Below are 20,458 nucleotides of genomic sequence, written 5' to 3' on the forward strand. Positions count from 1 at the left end.
TTCATACTCCTTGGTAAAAAAAGCATTGAGAAACCAGAGATCCAAACCTGAATTTACTCTCAGGCCTAACCAAGTTTTTTTGGGCTGATTTTCCTTTGCAACATAATTATGTTGGAAAATACAGCAACCTGAACATTTGCATTTCATTTCCACTATATGAATACTTCATACATATAATTCAGAACCTCAGTATGGACATATTGAATGGTGCTGAAAAATCCAATAGCATTTGCTCAAGTTGAAAAGTGATTTTAGATACTATGTTTGAAATCTCTCTGTATTCTTCCTTTGCAGAGCTTTGAGCTCTTAGGTCATTACAGCTGTTTGCACTTACATGCTAAAATATGATGCTCATATACTGGTGCAAGAGAATTTAGACTTGTTTATTCAATGATAAAGTTTACAATTCACAGTTTGTGTTGTCTAATTATACAGTCACAGTCAGTTGTATTTGGGAACAGGAAAAACACCACATGAATTTGATAACTGGCCTTTCCCCCATCAGCTTTTGCTTTTGTCTAGTGCACAAAAGAAGGATTCATGTGAGGTCAAGCAGCAGAACAAAACCCAGGACCCACCCCCAGCCACTATTGCTTTGCTCTTTCTTCTGATGCGTGCAAGAGCTGGATTTTGCTGGCTCAGTCTTGGAGCTCTTGGCTTCTGCTTCCAAGAGAGTGAGTGACACCAACAGCCACCCATGGGGAGCAGAGCTATCTGTCCTTGCCTGCTTCCTTTCTTTAATCAAATATTAATTTGGTGCAGTCACTTACTTCACTACTCACAAATAGTATCTTGCAGAAGTGAAAAAAATTGAATCTTTCATGCTTTGGGGATGCTTTTCCAAGCTTTTGGAATAAAGACTGATCTGAATGTGTGAAAGCTTGCAGGCAAGAAAAATTGTATTGGCTAATAGCAATTATTATTTACAGAAACTACATAACTCAGATTTACTTGGGTAAGTTAATTTCATCATGTAACAAATTAAAAACCTGAGCTGCAATATTCACACAGAAAATTTTGGAGCAAAAATAGCAGATCCTGCATAGTTTAGAGCTGACAAACCTGCTATTTACTGATGAAGTCCAGAGAAAAAAGCCACTTAGTTTTCATGAGATATACTAAAGCTTTGAAAACCTGGGTAACCTTAATTTTAGAATACTTTTGTTTTATCATTCCCAGAGTTTGAGACTCAAGTGAGTAACTTTGAAATCTACCTGGATATTCAGTCTCAGGAAGAGCCTTTTTTCAAAACTAAAGCCACAAAAAGAAACATTTCCTGACGAATCTGCACCAATTTAAGAGCAACCATGTTCATGACTCATACTTCATAAATGTTAAAATTATGTACTCTGCAGTTATGAAAACCCGTGAACAGCAATTTGAAGCTGAAATATTTGCTGGAAGTGGATTTCAAGACTTTAAATTCTTTTAGTTGTCAGTCATTCAGACACAAGAAGTGATACAACTCATTTGGGAAACAAGACTGTGATTTCTTCGAATGAACTTCATGCAGTGAGAACTCTTTTTATACAGGAAAGGAACATTAGACCTTCTCATCCATCACACCCAATAGGGCTGGTAGTTAAATGCTACAATTCATACCCTAAACAATGTAGATTCTTGATCAAGCTTGCCAAGACCTATTCCTGCAACTTAAAAATGTTCCCTTGGTTCTCCTTAGAAATTTAAACAACACTTGGCATATTTGAATATATTTCCTTCTGCCTATTGACCTTATAATTCCCCTTATCAAGATAATAAAATTACCTTAGAAGTTTCCTTGGGCATTTCTGCAAGGTCAAAAGCACCCAATGCAGAGACAGGGATAAACCTGCTTTGAATTACTGCATCCATTCATGCTCCAGTGGCTCTGAACCTTAATGGCAACAAATGAAGTCTGGTGTGTTGGGAGCACAGCACTTGGAAAGCACAGAAAGGGTATGGTCAGAAAGAGCTGTTAAGCATTCACCACCCTGCCTGAGCACACAGACCAAAGAGCAGTCACAGAGCAACGGGGGACGCTGACAGAATCACATTATTGCAACCACGGATTCACACCTGCCAAGAGACACCCCAGTCACTGCACCGTGCTGGCATCCTGACAGAATGAACAGCACATTCAAGGGGAGAATCTCTCCCTTTGCCAGGAGGTGCTCAAGAACTGAAACCATTTGTTTCTTATCTGAAGTTATTTATGGTGGGTTTTTGGAAGCTTCATTTGGTCTAAAAATTAGTTCTGCTTGATGAGGACTCTACTTACTATTGCAAAGAGGTACCTGAGAACCACCAGCAGACAAGGTTCTGTGCCTTAAATAATTCCTGTCATTTAGAGCCAGTTTTTAGTCCTTTTCTTTTGTTGAAATTATAGCCTTATTCATTTTATAGTACTAAATCAAAGGGCATACACACTCTGGAAGGGCAGCTAACCTCAGGGCAGTTTACAGCTCAACCTCTGTCTCTGGGTAGCCAAGTTGAAAATCAGCAGCTACCATGGAAGCATATTGTAAAGCTGGGATACTGCTGTGAATTATGAAGCATATCAAGTGTTTGGATAAATCAAAGGAAAATAAATGGGCCTAAAACAGCAAAGAGTAAAAGCATTAGGGCTTGTCTTCTTTTCCAAAATCTTCCTTTACTACCTTCACAGAGACCTGTTTTCTACCTCTCAGACACTGATTCGAAATTCCATTTAAGAAAATGAAGAACATGATCCTGCAATCTCCTCAAAGATTTAACTTTATGGTAGGAAGATTTTATTGTTGTTATTTGCCATTAAAGGTAATAATTCTGGAGTAGTTTTCTTTTGCTTGCATTCATGCTATTTTATTAATGTCTCCATAGTAGCAGTTAGCACTGTAAAAGGAATTCCAATTTTTAACATGATTATTAGTCTTTATTTTTATGCTCAAAGCTGGGATATTTTTGAAGGAGCTCAGGGAGGAGGAAGGAATAAGACTCAGAATGCAGTCCATTGTTACCTCTGAGCACATAGATTGCTTTTCTTTGATGCTGCTGCCAATTTTCTTCACAAGCATATAAAAAACATATAAAAAACATATAAAAAACATATAAAAATTACATTACTTTGGAAATTAAATGTTCCTTTAAATTTTTAATTTCTCAAAGTAATTTATCATGGAAGAATATTTGAATATGATTGAATGAGTGTGTAAAGATTAATGCAAACTTTCTTCAGACTGGAAGTTCACAAGCACATATGTTTAACCTTGTTGTGTAAGAGGTATAAAAACATTGATATGTGATCTTGAAGAGCTGCATTTCCATTTTGCTGGAAGCACCTGCATTGTTATTCTCAGTATTTTTCCACTGGCATGTCTGTATAAGGCATGAGGTTTAGCTCTCTGTAATTTTCTACTTAACACTACACTTCACAAACCTGGCAACTAAATAAGGAAAAAAAAATGAATCCCAACGGTCTTCAGAGCTTTTCCACACATGAGAAATCAAACTACTGATTTTTAGGCGAATTCAGCAATAATAATGATATTATTGTAGCATATGAGGAAATAAAATAATTTTGTGTGAACACTAGAGAAAGCACTAAGACACCACATAACCAACATTGTAGTCAGAAGCTCCCAACTCAGATTTGGCAATCTGAGGAAGAGGAGGTCACTGGAGTGCTGTCATGGCCAGGTTTTGGGAGTGTCCTGTCAAGGAATGCACCTGCCCATCTCACACACAGGTTCATCAGATGGTTTAGGTTGAACCTCTCAGGTCACTGAATCCAGCTGTGAGTCCAGCACTGCTGTGTCACCTTAGCCACTGGTCAGGGCTTATTTCTCCAAAGCCAGCTGACACTCCTTGTTCAGCAGAAAAAGGAGACTTACAAAAGGCAGCAGCACACTCTGGAAATTTTTTTGTGGTCAGCAACTAGAGTTGATAATTTTCTCACACACTATGGAAAGCTGGCTGCAAAGGGCAGACACACATAATTCCAAACCCCTGTTCAGATACTGCTAAAATTGCACCTGCAAAAAATCCGTGTTTTCTCATGGAAACTCCTGGGAGCACTTTGTTAGAAGACTGACAAACTTTGAACTATTCAGTTTGAGACTCCATTGCACTCAGTGGGTCAGCTGAAGAGACAGTGTCTGAAGAAAGGAAAATGAGGAAGATAAAGGAAGTCTTTAACTGAAATGCACATTCAAAGATCCAGAAGAAAAGCAAGTTATAAAGCACCTTTGTTATTGATTATTTGATTCTCAATTCCAAATATTTTTGCAGACATTTCAGTTAATGATAATAATAATGATAATAATAATGATAATGATAATAGTAATAAATATCTTTGTCACCAGGGCAAGGGCAGGAACATTGCTAATTCAAGTTTGGCCTCTTGAAAAAAGCCCTCAGGAAAGCTGCTCTGCAGATCACACAATTCATTAAATTAATGCTTTGTTGGCTGGAGTTAAAGTTTGAGACAGGCAAAACAAAAGCCTGGGCTTTAGAATACATATACCCTGTCAAATTGCATTTATCAAGATAAGGGTTATTAGAATCTTTTTTCTCTTGTGTGAATGAAATTGTAAGCTTGAAATGTCACTGAAGATTTATTAATCTGATACTCTTTCTGATAAGGGCAAAGAAATAGAAAGGGCAGACAAAAAGAAATATTTATTGTAGCCTGATAAGGACTACAAGAAATAGAAAATATGAATAAGGCAATTTATCAGTGGGCATTCTGTAACCAAAAGATTCAAGCCACACAAAGCAATAGAACAGTTATATATCGATTTCAGAACACTGCCATCTACAACACTTGGTCAATGTTTGAGACCTGTGTATGTAATTTTCAAAAAATGATACTAAACCTAAATTTTCAAACTGTAGGCTGGAGTAACACTTGTTCTAGAAAGTAGAAGGATGCCTAATGTGAAAACTAGTGCTGTGCTAGAGTATACAATATGTGCAAGGAGAACTACTAGAAGGATCATCAGTGTTTTCAGCTGACATGACAGGGCCTGAACTAACCAGAAATGCTGTTTAAACATTTTTTCTCTGTTTCTGTGCCTGCTACCTGTAGAACATGCCCACAGTGGGGAGGAGAAAGAGTGAGGAGAGGTTCACAAACATTTTGGGTCCAACAGACCATTGTTAAAGCTTCAAGTTTGTTATACTCCATGTGATGTACAAGATAAATAAACACATTTCACTACTCAACATGACAGAGCAAGCTCTGCCTAATCACCACTCTGGCTTGGTGAGCTCCCAATACAGGAGCCCAGCAGCAGTCAGTGAGTTAAACTTCCTGCAATCCTGGGAGAGGAGAGACAACAGGACTCTAAATCAGGCCTAAACCCAGGCTCATGCTCATTGTGCCAGCTCACCAGAACAACTGCACTTGTACCAAGAAACCACAGCCACAGGAAATCAACTTTTTCCTTCCAGAGGGCTTTCCTCATAGCCTTTCTCAGAAAGCCTTATATAGAAAATATGCCCATTAAGAAAAGTCTTTCTTACATTTTTCTAAGAACATAGCAGGAGCCAAATTATCTGCCATGATTTCATTAACAGCTCAACTTACCAGTCTTCTCCATCTTGTGTTTTAAACTTTCAGGTCCTGGCAGGCAGGGGCAGGGCCCTTCACATCGAGCTATGATGGTTTTGCCAGAAGTACAGGCATGGAACTCCATCTTGCACTAGAAGCATAGAAAAAAGGAATACTAGTTAGGACAAGATATAAAATAGCTGTGTATTAAATGAGAAATTGTGTTATCAGTAATGGCATTGGATAGATTTCAAACTTCAGTCTCTACTGCAAATACTTTTATAACTGACCATTCCTAGCCTTTGTTGTTTGCATTACCTACTTTTTAGTTCTGACTTTGCTCCAAGAGCTGTGCCTGTGTAGTTGCCCTCTCTTCAGTGACTGCCCCATGGGCATTTCCTCATTCAGTGCCCAGCAGCACCAGTGGCTGGACACTGGACTAATACAGTAATAATATGAAGTGAAAGAAAACAGCATAGGCCACCAGAAACACAAATGTTCTCTTTGGCTTGATATCTAATGAACCAAATTCAGCTCCATTTTTTGTCTTCTTCAAGCACTGCTTTTACAAGACCAGAATCCAAGCGATTTTGACACACTGGGGAGTGTTGCCTGTGGTGCTTCATCCCTGCAGGGATTGCCCTCTGCCAAGGAAAACGGGAATGCTGAGCTGCAAAATCCCTTTGATCTGAGTTTTATTGAAGAGTAATTCTATGATTCATTTAAAAGCAGGCCAACATGTTTACACAGTGGGACACGGTGTGTTCTGAGACAGCTGAAGGACACAGAGCCTGAGACCATGGTGTTACCATGGAGGATGCAATGGGCAACTGGGGCTCACTGGGCAACAGCCACTGCTGAAACACACAGCATCACCCTCTCTGATTCTGGTACAGAGGAAGCCAAGAGAACAGAGCAGGATGTTGGTACAAGATAAACACCTCCTGCAAATATCTTGGCTTTGCCTGTGTTTGTTTTGTTAGAAGAGCTCATCGTTGCCCAAGCTTTAATCTAGCAGCAGGAGACCATTATGCTGTCCTGTTCTGTTGACATTATCCCCCCACCATCCTCAACTTCAATGCATCAGGGTGATTCTATGCTCTCTGTGATGTCCTGCCCTTCTCATTTAGAAAATGCACGGCCACACTTGCAAGTGTGCAAGCTTAGTTCTCACAAGACTGAAGGGAATATAGGTACTTATTTTTCAGCTGTTTGCTCCTTAAATACACTTTATACAGAGCACAAAAACAAGAGAGAGCACATCAGAAGGAAAGGAGAACAGGAGAAAGGACAACACCAAGTGCAGCCCTGAAGGCAATGACTTTCTGCAGCATAGTCTGACAGTCAATGTGTTGTTGAGAACACAGACATAAATCTTCTTCCTGCAGCTGGAGTTGGTAATTTAATCCCTTACAGAACATCAATTACTTACATATTTTATTATGCATAATAAATGTAAATTATGTATCTAAGCATTAGCAATTATACTTCAAATACCAACCTTTAAGATGGCACCAGCCTATTTCAAGCCCATTATTATGTGCAGTTAAGAAAGGAAGAACTTTATACTTAGAAACATCATGGCAAGTTTTTTGTCAGCTTTCCATACAACTGATAAAAATGACCCAAAATGAACCAAAAAGCTAAGCATAAACCAAAAAAAAGGGAAACTGCTGAAAGGTGTTGTATTATCTGAGGGCAAGGAGGAGAGCTCAACTTGAAGATCACAATGCTGCAGTCACATGTGAGTAAATTTACACTCGTAATTAACCATATGACATTCCCACCATGCTTGTTTGGGATGTTTGGTGTTTGGGGATGAAGATTCAAGAACTCCATCATTTAAAATATTAAATTAGGATGATAATAATAATTACTTTTCAACATCTAATCCCTGTATGTAACTCTTTATTCTTTCCCTAAAGCAAAACATGGAGATACCTTACTTTGAGTGTGATGGTGTGCTTACTGTAATAACCTACACAAGTAGCTCAACTTTGGATTTAATGACTTTGCCTGAGCCTTGCTAAGTGATATTCAGAGGCAGAGTGGCCACAGAGGATATCTTGTAGAGCAATAATGACTTTTTGGATTATTCTGCCACTGGATCCACAGCCTTTAAGGAGCCTGCTGGCTTTCTCCAGACCATGGACAATAAAATGATACACAGTACTTGGAAAAACTCTCAGTCCTTCACACTAAAGGGACATTATGCATTTTGCAGACATGAGTCACAAAGCTCCTTGCAGTGATTGTGCACAAGACTCAGTGGGAGCAGCCCCACAGTTTGGGGCTGGTCCCTCTCATTTCAGGGGACTCATTTTGCCAGTGATATGATTGGATGTGCCTCAACTCTCTGCTGAGCTGCTCTAGTAGAGCTCCCTGGGCCGTGCAAGCTTTATATTTTTCTGCAGCCTCCCTGGTGTGTGAACTGCATTTGTTTACTCTGAACCCCAAGGCCCACATAAACATCTTTAAACTATTTTACTGCAAATGGAAAAGCAGCTCTGTTATTTGTTGCTAAATGTATATGGAGATCAATAAAGTATATGAGGGGAGAAATGGTTGAACATATTCATGGAAAATTCATAAATTAATTTATTCAACTAAGATGTGGGAATTGCTGCAGAGTGTGTTTTGGTTAAAGTGTTCCCCTGAGAATCCACTACTTGTATAATGATTCCCTCTTTATTGTCAGTGAATCTACAGCAATGTGTTTTGCATAAGCATTCACATTTGAGGGAGAAAGAAAATAGCTACATAAAATTTATTCCTAGCTATTTTATTCTTGTCTGTTAGTCTACAGCCTCCAGTCCCTGCTAGAGGAGAATCTAGATTTTTTTTTTTTTTTTAATGATACAATTAAACAGTGTATCTCTGCCTTTATTCTGGCTTTCAACTTCTGGCAGCCAGGTTTTGATCTAACCTCTAAGTAAGCAATCCAGTGAAATAAGTTACTGTGATCTTTCCTGCAAGGGTGTATATTTGCCTACTGAATGTTTTCATGGATATCTTGGTACAGCTTTGAATCCTGACACAAACAACTCATGGATTTGGTTAAAATGCAGCCAGGTACAGGAGTACATCCAAGCCCTGGCAGCACCTTTCAGTGGCAAAACAGAGTAATTGAGATGTAATTGCAGATGCCCAAGGGACCTGGGACATCCTGTGTGCCCAGCACTGCTCCTGCTCACCAGGCACAGAGAGGAGACAGAGCACTCAGCATCCTGGGCAATCTCACAGCCTCCACAACAAACTCCAGGGAAGGGGGTGAGGATACAGCACTTCACCCAGGGATCCCTCAGGGGAGGCTCTCTGAGACCCCCTTTGGTCTTAGTGCACCCTTAGAGAATCCTGAACTGGAAGGAACTCAGGCCAGCTCCTGATTGATTCACGAGCCAAAAATCTGTAACTGAAAATTTCTTGCAATCACACTAATACAGAAATGTTAGGTTCCAAACTTTTGTTGCTTCTGTCATTAATTTAGTGTGAATGAAACAGGAGGGTATGGAAGAATTAGCAGACAGTATACATGACAAAGATAAATATGAAGTCTCGTTTGAGAAAGAGTGAACACTGAAACAGGAGGTTAAATTTTACAGCACACTAATTAAGTGTTAAACTCCTGGGATATTACATCATATTAATGGCAGTGTCTCTAAACCTGTTGTTGGAGAGTGTTCTTTCCTGGAAGACAATGCATTTTTAGCACCCTACAGCTTTTTGCATTTTCACCAAGAATGATTTCAGTGCAGTGTTCGCTTTATGGTGCATCTTTTGTTCACTCACAATATGTCTCTTCGAAACTACACACACAAATAACAAAAGCTCATTATTTTGTACCTTATCTTCTACCCAGTGGCTGCCACAGGCAGAAGCTAAAATTTCCTAAAAATATAGCATGTATATAATTTTAGTCCAGAGTTCCTTGGTATCAGTATGTTTCCTACCTATCTGTCTTAGCAGATAATTAGAATCCATTGGAATTCAGACACCCCTTTGAGAGGGGTTGTTTGTTTGCAAGCTTTAGAGCAGTGCTTGCCACTGCTTCCTTAGCTGGGACTCTTATCACTATTTTCTTTATAGGCCTCTGCTTCCAATTTTCATCAGATGGAAAAAAAAAAAAAATACAGTATTTGGAACACACTCAGATCAAGTATGGGTTTTTTAAAAAACTTGCCCCAACACAAAAAGGTTCAGTATCTTTTCTACAAATCCCAAAAGAAATGTCAGATGGTGCACTCTCATTGCATCCTGCTGGACACAAACATTCAATTTTAATGGGAATTCTCCAAACTTTTCAGGCTCTGTAAAACCTGAAATAAGGATTGAGAGACAGCAGTCAACCACATGAATTTGTGTTCATTAAAAAACAGACACTAATGTGAATCTGAGGTGAGTCTCAGATTTTGGGCTGAGGACAGGGCTGTGTGGTCCCTTAGCACCTCCCCTCTCTGCCATGGGTTCTGCTGCCTTTTTGCTGCTCTGCAAAGCAGAGCTCCACTGTCCTGGGTGTTGGGAAGGAGAAAGGCTGCCCTGGGACACAGTGCTGCAGGGTGGGCACTGAAAATATGGGTTAAGCTCTGTTCCCAAGGACTGAGCATTTGGGCAGCCTTTCTAGTGCCATTAATGGCTATTCCATGCCACACCAACACTGTTGGTAGCTGCTGCAGTTCTCATTTCTCTGGGCACCCTTCTGCTCACACTGCCAGGTCTCCTGCACATGCACTACTCCAGGATTGGACTGGCTTGTGCTACTGCAACAAAAATAAAAGGGAGGCTGGGGAAAAAAATAATTATAATAAAACCCCACCATTTCTTCCCTGTTGAAATAGCTACCAGGCAAGCACACAGCACTTAATCTTTGCAATAAAAGCTGTACAAAGATATCTTAAAATCCTGGAGCTCTAATTAGGAGCTATGTTCTCCTTATGAGAATACATAGTTGGTGTTGATATTAATGGGAGTTATGCATGCATACCAGTGGTGGAATAAACTCTAATTAACACAACCAATCTATTGTGTAAACACATATTAAAGCCTCTTTAAAATGTGTGCTAACTCCAGCTTTGAAGCAGATGTTATAGCTGATAGGCTCAGAAATTCCCCTCTCTGCAAGGGTGACATGAAGGACCTTATTATATCTCAGGTAAACAACTAAATATTTGAGAATGTCTCTCACTGCACACTTAGCTGACAGGCTGGTGGTTCACAGTCTGCTAGAAAAAGAGAACAGCTTCCAGGTGGAGGGTCAAGAGGAGACCCAGGTTCCAAGCCACTGATATTAAATGGGCTGAACAGATTTATGCAGCCAAATGCAGTAACACCAGAAGGTCTCAAACAGCAAAGCTCCAGAAATTGGTACACACTGCACAGCTCTGCCCTCTGCAATCCTGCAGCTCTAATGAGGGAGAGCTGCAGGACTTTGGCCTCTGAGTAAAATTACCAGGGAACAGAAGGAAAGCATGAGACCCCAGCAATCTTTAAATATCAGGATAAGTCAGGCAGTCACATCAGCAAATGCATGTGCTCCAAGCACACAGCTCAGGTCCTTAAGATTAGAATTGCCAGGTTTAAGATTTTAAAATGTAACAATATTTTTTCTAAATATTAAAAAATTTAGCTGCTTTCTTTGTTAGATCCCAGCCATAGACAATCAGAAAGTTACATGTTTTTCACTATTACAGCATAAGATTAAACCACAAAGTACCATCTTCAGAGCAACAGGAATGTCAAAAGGTTCATCTTCCAAGAAGAAACAATTGATTCTTGGGCTTCAGAAAAGAACAAGCTGAGTTGCAATTGGCAGCAATGATGCAATTCAGGATGGCATTAATTGCATATTTTGTGGTTCTCCATTATAATTAGAACTGTACACACCTCTCTAAAAATAGTCTTCAACTTCTCAGGAGGAGGAGAACAGAAGAAGCTCCTTCCTTTCATCAGCTAAAGACAAAGAGTGATTTTAGAAAACACAGCTTGATTGCTCTGTAGAGGGTCAGCTCTGCTCCGAAGTAGAATTCATGACTTGATAAATAAATAAGGAAATAAAAAACTAAATAATTCATAAGGTAAATGTTAAAGACCCTATTAAAAGAAAAGAACCAAAGTCACATTTTCCAAAGTGACTGATGGTTGAAGAGTGGGTAGGATGACTGCTTGGAGGCATGTTGAACCTTCTCAGTGTTTGACTGGCAGGGCTGCAAACTAAGCAAATGGTTGTGTACTTATCTTGCTGCAAACTGCCCTTACAGACAGAGCAGAATCAGCTAATTTGGGGACTTCTGGACAGACCACTGAAGCACAAAATTCTGTTTTAATACAAAACACGTTGCCCCAAGAAACAAGTGGCAATCAGCTCAATGTGAAGCAGAAAATTAAAAAATACAGTTGATTTCATGAGCTAGATGATATGGCATTCAAGGTCTCAATACTGGATGTGCAGGTGAAGGACATCCAAGGGACCATTTATTAATGCAATGTGACAGTGAAAAAAAATGGTTCCCCATTCTGTGAACAGGCACGAAAATTGTTCCAGGCACCAAAATCTACTGCATCATAAAGAAATTGAACTTGTTTTTACAAGTAATTTAGATTGAATTTCTGGAAACACCTAGGTCAAGGGCTGTGTGTGAGCATATCTCAGGTGTTTTATCATCTTGTAAGAAATTTGAGTCCTTACTGGAGAAGAACAGACCAAACAGAGCTGAAACTTGACAGAGGAATCAATTCATAAGTTGAAGTATTTGTGCAATGCTGATTTCAACTCTTCCTTCACTGGCTGATAAGACCATGATGAGTTAAATGGGAAATGAACACAAAGCACTTTGGTCCCTTATGTAAATAAAGACACCTATCCTCCCTTCTCACTGAGATTTAACACAAAGCACCAGTCTGGCTTTAATCTGCCAATGACCCTGCTCTCCTCCCATCCTCCTCCTGTTACAGATCATGCAAAGGCACTTGGATTTTGGTGACCATTTTTGAGTACCAAGGTCATGCTCACACTCTGGGCTGTACCAGCTGGTTCTTGTGCACAAATGCAGGAGTTGAGGTGCTGAGGAGATGATGCACAGTCACCCAATCCCATATTCTATCCTCTATTCAATCACAAAAGCCTTTCCCGTTGGTAAATGTCTAGTCCTGCTGTCTCCCTGCATGATTTGCATGACAGGTCACTGATGATGAGCATTCCTTCATTTGGGAGTTTTTGCTTTCCAGTACACTGCCAGTATCTCAACACATGGACTTTAAAAATCACTTTCCTACTGCACTTGTTTTCTTTGATTCCTAGATTTATATTGCACTGCTTTTGTCTCTATGAAATTATTCCCTATTCTAACTCCCCATAATCATGAGCTGAGAGTTCATAGCTAATAGCACTATTCAAAGTGGAACGAAGCTACATTTTTCTTCCCCTTTAATAGACCAAAGCCATCTTAGATTAAAAGTAAAGAAAACCACAGAAAAACAATTGGAGATTTTGAGTGATCGATGCTGCTTGAAATGTACTTGCCATGTAATTGAGATGCATTCTCATTCTCATTCTGCAGCCATTTACCGATCACACGAGAACGATGATTTGTCATTTTTACTTGCTTCAAATTACTAAAGGCAATTTAATTTCTCTCATGGAGACAACACATCAGATAACGTGAACATAATCAAGAGGTAATGATCTGTGGCTCTGTGCACACACTGATGCTCCTGTTACCAGCTAAACAACCACCTGCATATGGCAGAGGGAAGGAGCACCAGACATTCAGATCCCCAAGCACAGGGTCTCCACCCAGTCAATCACATTATAAACACAGCAATTTAGTTACACCAGGTGACTACACCAATTTAGATTTCAGATGAGGCAATGCTCCATCTACAGTCATTCCTATACCCATCTGTCCATACCTGGACCAAAAGCAGCAGCTGGTGACCACTATAAAGGGTAGGCATGCTCCCTGAAGTCTCTTATGCAATTGGTATGATGGCAGTATCTTAGCATCCCAAAAATCTATCAACTCTCCCTATCAATCAGTTATTGCAAAGTGTTTAGTAATATATTTGCAGTTACTTTTGGGATGTCTGATGCCTAACAGGATGTGATTGGAGATGGGACTCTGACTGAAGGCTGTACTGACTGAATATCAGGAAAAGTCCAGATAAGTCTTGATATAATATCAGGATATGCTCAACCCTCTCTCTGATGTATCTAAGTTTACAAATGAAATGTTGGTGAATTAGTTTTGAAGTTCTATGCTGCCCGTTTCTTCCCTAGCAACCTTGCCACAAATATTGAGTAACAGGAGTGTTGTTTTGCCAACCCCAGTTCAAGACCAAGTTGGATGCAGCTCTGGTCTAGTGACAGGTGTGTCCCCACCCATGGAAGGGCTGGAACAAGATGCTCTTTAAATTCCCTTAACCCAAATAATTCTATGATTTTGTGGTCACAAAGTTTTGTGCTTTCCAGGGCACATGTTATAAAATTATTGGGGAGAAGGAGGAAGTGGCTGGAAACATCTCATAATCCATGTGGACAAAGGTCTGGGGGGTTTCCAGGAGAGACAAATGTCAGACCAAGTGCTGTACTCTGGGCTCTGGAGCTTGTACATCCTGCACTAGCAAGTATTTCTTAGAACTCACTGCACTTTTTTATGGATAACAGTGGGAGAAAAGGATGGAGATACAGTAAAAGAGAACCCTGGCTTGTTTGACAACTTGGTGGTGCAGGAGTTCACTTGTTCTGCCAGTCATAGGCCAATCATACCATCAAGTCCTAAAGTCCCTCTGCAAAACTGGAAACATCAGGTTTGCCAGCAGGCATGCTTGGTTTTCAAATGTCATCTTTTTCTAATCAAACTCTGTCTTTGCATGCGAGAGGTAAAAGCCAGTCTGAGTTTTTCTGTTCCCAAGTAGCTCCTTACTCCCTGATAACAGATTTCAGGAAGCCAATCCTCCTCTCTAGAATAGGTATCCCAATCCTATCCATTACATCTTTTAGATGAACTAGTTCACAGTAGGTTTGCCCCAATTTCACTGACCATGATGTGGCCCCAGCAGTGGTAATTCCTAGTTATAGATGTATGAAATGTACAGTACCCAGCAAACTTCCAGGTCTCAGAGAGATTTTGTCTGTTGATTAAAGACAGGGCAAGTCTGAAGTGTAAGCACAATTATAAAATATTCAGCATCCTGCAGTACCCCTGCTCTGGTTGCTTTCAGACTAGCAACATGACTGAAGTCCTAAGAATGCCAGCCTGCTTTTTAATTGACTTCTCAGAATTTTTATTTTGTAATCAAAACAAAAGCCAAACTGAATCTCCAATGTTAAGAGAAACGCTGAAACAAAACATTTGACAGTTACTAGCAAAGAAGCTTTAGGAATGCCTTTTGGAGCATAGCAACCAAGGGAGAGTAAGCAGGCTTAAGCTTTGAAGTTAAAGCTTTCAGCAACGTTTCTGATTTCTAAAGAACACAATAGAAACAACAAGAAACTAAAAAAAAAAAAATTGGAAAAAACAAACCCCAGGCCTAGTTCAATGCTCACTGAATGGGCTTGCTGTGAAAGACATCCATACAAAGAAAGCAGAATTAGTCTGTTTGCTCAGAAATCAAGTAACCACAGATAATCCTTTTGCAGTATTATCCTGTTTTGGCCTTTAATAAATCTGCTTTAAATTAAAGATGTACCCAAGCCAAGAAACACCTCCTTTGATGTTTCAAATGGTTCAAATAAGCTGTCTGCTAGGAAAAGCCCAAAATATGAATTCTGAATCTTAAAAAAAAAAGTCATTCTCCTATGCCACAAGGCTGGCACCTCTCAGGAAAGACAGAGACCATTTAAGACCACAAGTTTGAAGCACCTCAGGTATTGGTCCCTCTCAAGCCCATGCATTAGGGGAAAAAATCCTGAAATACATGGCCCTTACAAGCCAGTTAGCCAAGAGCAGCTAATCCCCATTTTTTTTTTACAACCATTACAACACATCACTGGAATACTGGAATAAGGAATTTTACAGGTTAACTGAATGCAGGCATACAGCTTGGAACAAGCAAGGTAACTAAATTACTGCAAATGATATTTGTATTCATGCTTGTATATAGAGCTGCAAGTTGGCACAATAAACTCTAAGATATTCTTGTTTCCTCTTCCTGTCAAGAACACAACTTTCAGTGCTTGATCTGTATTAGATGACTCACCATGTAAAGAACAGTTTTCTCCTGTTTTGACCTTGATTGCAGAAAGAGGGATTTTAAAAATAGTACTGGTTTTCCACACCAAATGTACAACAGGCAAGTGGAACTAACACCAGCAGCAATCAGGTTGTCCTTAATGCACGAGTGTATGTAATTGATGGGTTTTTAAGTTCCAACCATCACATGCCAATTTGTTTGATTTGGCAGTCACAACTGTGATTCTAATCAAGTTAGACAAGCAGACCTGTGATTACCATCATCAAGATTGGTAGCTTTCCCAAAAAGAACAAATACTGTAGTTGCAATCCTCACTTATTGCTTCCTTCCTTTCGAAGGGCGTGTTCTTGCCCAAAAGCGTCCGTGGCACGGGGCAGGTCAAGGACACAGAGATACTCAAACTTTGTTGCTTTATGCTTTGATCATCTCTTTCAGTAAAAATTGTTACAGCTTCAGGGATAGGCATGGGCAAGTCTGGGAATTTTCCACAAGCCATATAAAAATGCAGGTTCTGGAGGTGTCAGGGTTAAATGCAAGGAAGCCAAAGGCTTCCTGTGCCATGCCCCTTCCCAGTCCTCTGAGTAACTGGGCTGGCTGAACAAGGGTAGTGATGGGAGCAGGCAGCACCCACTCTCACCAGGATGTGAGCAGGATACTGGCCTTCATTTCCACGTTTCCTTCTGCCATTCTCAGCCATGAGACCATGATCCTATACAGTCTCATACAAGCAGATACAGAACTCCTTTCCCCTTCCAAGCATGCAGTCTGACTCATCTCAAACATTTTTTGGGAAAACAATTCAACTAGTGAGCACACACCTTCTAGGTGTTCTGCACTATGAACTGACAGAGAGCACTGGGTATTACCAAAGGAGGGAATTGTTCAACACATTTTTAGTTTCATTCACTGCAGAATAAGTAAATACCACTGTTTAAGACAAGCCAAATTACGACTTACTTTGCTTCCAAGTAGTTTTCATCTATGTATTATTTTCCTTCTTGCTGCCTTCTGAATTCTCATTAACCTTTCTGTCAGGAATGCATTAAACATGTCCTGTTAATTCGACATGTTTTTCAAGAAAGCTGACATGGAGATGACAAATGATCATGTAAAAAAACCTCTAGTTTAATGAAGCGCATAATAAGAAACACAAAATTCTAGTTTACAACACGTTTTATTTCAGCTTTGCTACTCCAGTGAGTTCAAAAGTGAGACTGTCTGAATAGCTCTGGCATCTGTCCCTAAGGGAGCAGGAGAAAAGGTCATGGAAGAAATCTAAAGACTTGAAGAACTTCCTCCAAAGCTTTAGCATTTTTGCAATTCTAATACAATATTCTATGGTATACTTATCTCCTAAATATAACCCTTTACAACTAACACACTACTCTTATCATGGGCTAGGGCAGTACATTTCTTAAAAAACTCTACAACTTTGTGGGCATTTCTAATGAGAAGATGCAACCTTGATGCAAAACAAGGTAAGGAATAAACATTTGTATTCAAGTAGGTTTTGTGAGAGAAAAATTTCCTGTTCTATAAACACCAGAAAATACTTGTTAATCCTTAAAAAAAATCCCAAAGTTGTTTAATTGACTAGAATGATTAATTGCCTGATGTACTATATCTATCCTCCTAAATATTCTTTTGAAAAATATTCAGTAAGACAATTATGCAATAAAATTACCATTTATATGATTCCTTTCATCCACAAAGGCGTCAAAGTCCTATGTATGTATAAAGGTATAAATACACAGTACTACTCGAGTGCAGCCAATCCTGTGGCAGGAAATATCAAATGCTCTGCACCAGCAGAAAATATAATGGGATGTTTGAAGGGAGCAGTGCTATTTAAATCCAGAGAGATGACAACACCCAATTAACCAGATAAGAGTACTAAACCTGCACTCAAATACAGGGTTTCTTTTCAGACTTTTGTTTATTTCCCAGCTGCTGAAAATTAAGTCTCATAAAGCAGCTTTGCTTGTCTTAAATACCTGTCTTGACCAAGCAAAGAAGTGCTGAGACCCTGGGTCAGATACCCACAGATGCCCTGTCAGAATCCACTGCTTGCCTTAAAAGTAAACCAACAAGCATGTCAACATTCTCCACAAACCCAAGGTTTTCAGACTACTAAATGGATTTTTGGCAAGTCTCACACTTGTACCTGCATTAACTCAGCACAGCATTGAATGGCCCTAGGACTGTTAATAAAACTGTTGTCTCCTAGCAAAAAGAATGGTTGGAACCAAAGGATTTCAAGCTGGAAAAGCCCACGAGCCACAAATTCTGTGAAAGCAGCCCCTAAGCCTTACAGCTGAATTGCTGCAGGAGTTTTAGAAAAGTAAAAGTTTTCCCCCTCCTTTCTGCTAACAGTTGCACATAATGAACCACACAAACGGGTCAAAACTCCTCAGTTTTTCTCCATTTAACATACCAACTTAAAATCCTACAATTTTACTTTGAGAAAACCATAAAGTAGAACTTCAGTGCTGGTCATAGACTGGACATAAGAAAAATTACTAAATATTAGGGCTAATATATTCTCAGTCTCCAGATGGCCAAAGGGCAGATGAGGTTTGTGGCATAAATCCTTTTATTTGCCAGTATAAATTCATCAAGAATGAGTGAAGCTTATTAGCAAAACTTAGATGTTATCTCCCAAAGAACTCTAAGGCTCCAGAAGATCAAAAATGTTTTCCTGCCATGACAAGTACAATGACTTCATAAATATTAGTAGACCCTTTGGCACTGGAAAATGCCATCTATTCCTGCTTCTGTGTAATAGTACAGGACTGAGAAAAAAAAAAAAAAATATACAAGAATGTTACTGCTGAAGTTTACCCCCAAAGAAGGCTAAGTAAAACTGCAGTTTGAAGTCATATTTTAGTGCTTCAGAAGTCCAAGAAAAACATTGGAAAAATGCATTTACCCTTTTGAAGGAGATTCAGCCCATTAGACTAAGATTTTTTTTTCTAAAATATAAACAGTTCAAGAATCAAAAGATCTAGCTAGATAATAAATATTTTTCACATAGTATCAAACAGCCAGTTATACCCCATTGATATTTGAACTGCTTTCGTCAGCAAGAGATTTATTTAAACTCCCTTTGAAAGAGCTATTTCCTAGAATAACACAGCAAAGCTCTCATGTCTAGCACTGTACATTTTGTTGACCAGTTAGCTACTCATTTATTGGTACGTGCACTTATCCTCCATTTATGTGAATGTTCCATTTGTTCCAAATGGCTGAGCTCAAAGCTGGTCACAGCTGCTTGTGATGTTCCAGACAAAACCTTCCTTTCCCCCTGCCACAAGTCTGCAGCATTCCTGAATGTACTTAAATAGAACTCAGAAATTACATTTCTAAATGACAATTCATCACCTCTCCTGCAGATTGTAACAGTATTTCAAATTCCTACTGAAGCCTCACCAAATTCAAAGTCAGAGATGACTGCTTTTTTTTTGGAACCAGTTTCTTGAGTTCTTCCATACTGAGCCTCAAAATTACCTCTTGCAGTAGAGGAAAATCTGTGTGTTTCTTCTGCCACAGCACTCAAACAGACCAGAGGATGCCACTTTTGAAACAGAAGGACTTGTGGCATCTTTGCCCAAGTCCTGCTTTCACAATTAGCACCTGCTCAGAGGAGAGGTTGGAAAATTGGGTCCTACAGGCAGCACTGGCCAAGTACTGCAAAGTGCCTTGGACAGACTTACAGACTTCCCTTTCTCATCTGGGTTTGGAAATGTTCCAACTCCCCAAAGAACCAAGGAAAGTGAGGCCAGTCCAGCTGATAATTGATTGCAGCTCAGAATTAATGCCCACAATGACTGATAACAAGTGCCCAAATGAGGTTGGATCTGCTCAGCCTACAGACATTTAATGTCTGAAACAGATGCTTAATTCTCAGGCTGGGTTTTTACATGATTCCCAAACTTCAGACTCATTCTCTCATAGCACTCCTTGTCTTTCCTTTGCACTGGTGCCAGAAAAGCCAACTTCAGCATTTGAAGCTTCACTTGCTATTTGAGCAGTGATATTTTGCTCTTGAACATTATGGAGACTGAGTATTTTGACAGGAGAACAGTGCTGAAGATAGAAGCATAAATTGACCTATTTTAGCTGTTCACAATCAATAGGATGCATATATACACATATTGAAGAATTAATTGCATTAAAATGTTGAAAATAATGTAAATACTTTGATTGACAGTATTTGGTACACTGGCTGAAGGTGCTATGAGAATAATATGTGAAATAAAGAGTTGCTGTGTTGCTTTAAATCAATCACTTAATGACTGTAGAGTTCATCTTTGCAGCACCACTCGTTTGCCCTGGAGAGCCTGGTAGGGGCTTTGAGCCCTTACTTCCATGGGGAGGCATTTAACAAGTCAGTGAGAACTGGCCTCCATCCTTCAGGAAAGGTGTCAGTCCCTTCCCACTCAGACCACATCTGGACAGGCAGATGGGTGAAAGCCTCATTGCTCCTACACATCCTCCTGCTCTCTCAGCTGCCTCATCCCAGCAGGGAGGGCTCCCCCCAGCAAGGTTCTGAGGAGGAGACATGATCAGGATCATTTGGTTTAAAACTGAGATGAGAATGGTGAGCTGTGCTGTCAGAGTGATGCTGAAGGACCACAGCAGTGTGCAGAAGGCAACTGCAGCCCTGTGCACAGGATCACACCAAGGAAATCCATCCCCGAGCAATGCCCAGGCTGACGGCTGGAAACTGAGGGGACGTGACGGATTTGCACAACTCCC

The 20,458-nt window shown here is 39.9% G+C and overlaps 1 protein-coding gene across 1 annotated transcript in view; it reads right to left on the reverse strand.

Annotated features, from left to right (window-relative positions):
- The window catches only part of SPOCK1 (SPARC (osteonectin), cwcv and kazal like domains proteoglycan 1), a 264,257-nt gene that overhangs the window by 51,568 nt on the left and 192,231 nt on the right, over nt 1-20,458 (reverse strand). The window contains exon 6 of the mRNA XM_056502504.1: nt 5,549-5,663. Coding sequence (XP_056358479.1) covers nt 5,549-5,663 — 115 coding nt within the window. The remainder of the gene's footprint in view (nt 1-5,548; nt 5,664-20,458) is intronic.

The sequence above is a fragment of the Oenanthe melanoleuca genome, chromosome 13, assembly GCF_029582105.1.
Source record: "Oenanthe melanoleuca isolate GR-GAL-2019-014 chromosome 13, OMel1.0, whole genome shotgun sequence".
Lineage (NCBI taxonomy): Eukaryota > Metazoa > Chordata > Aves > Passeriformes > Muscicapidae > Oenanthe > Oenanthe melanoleuca.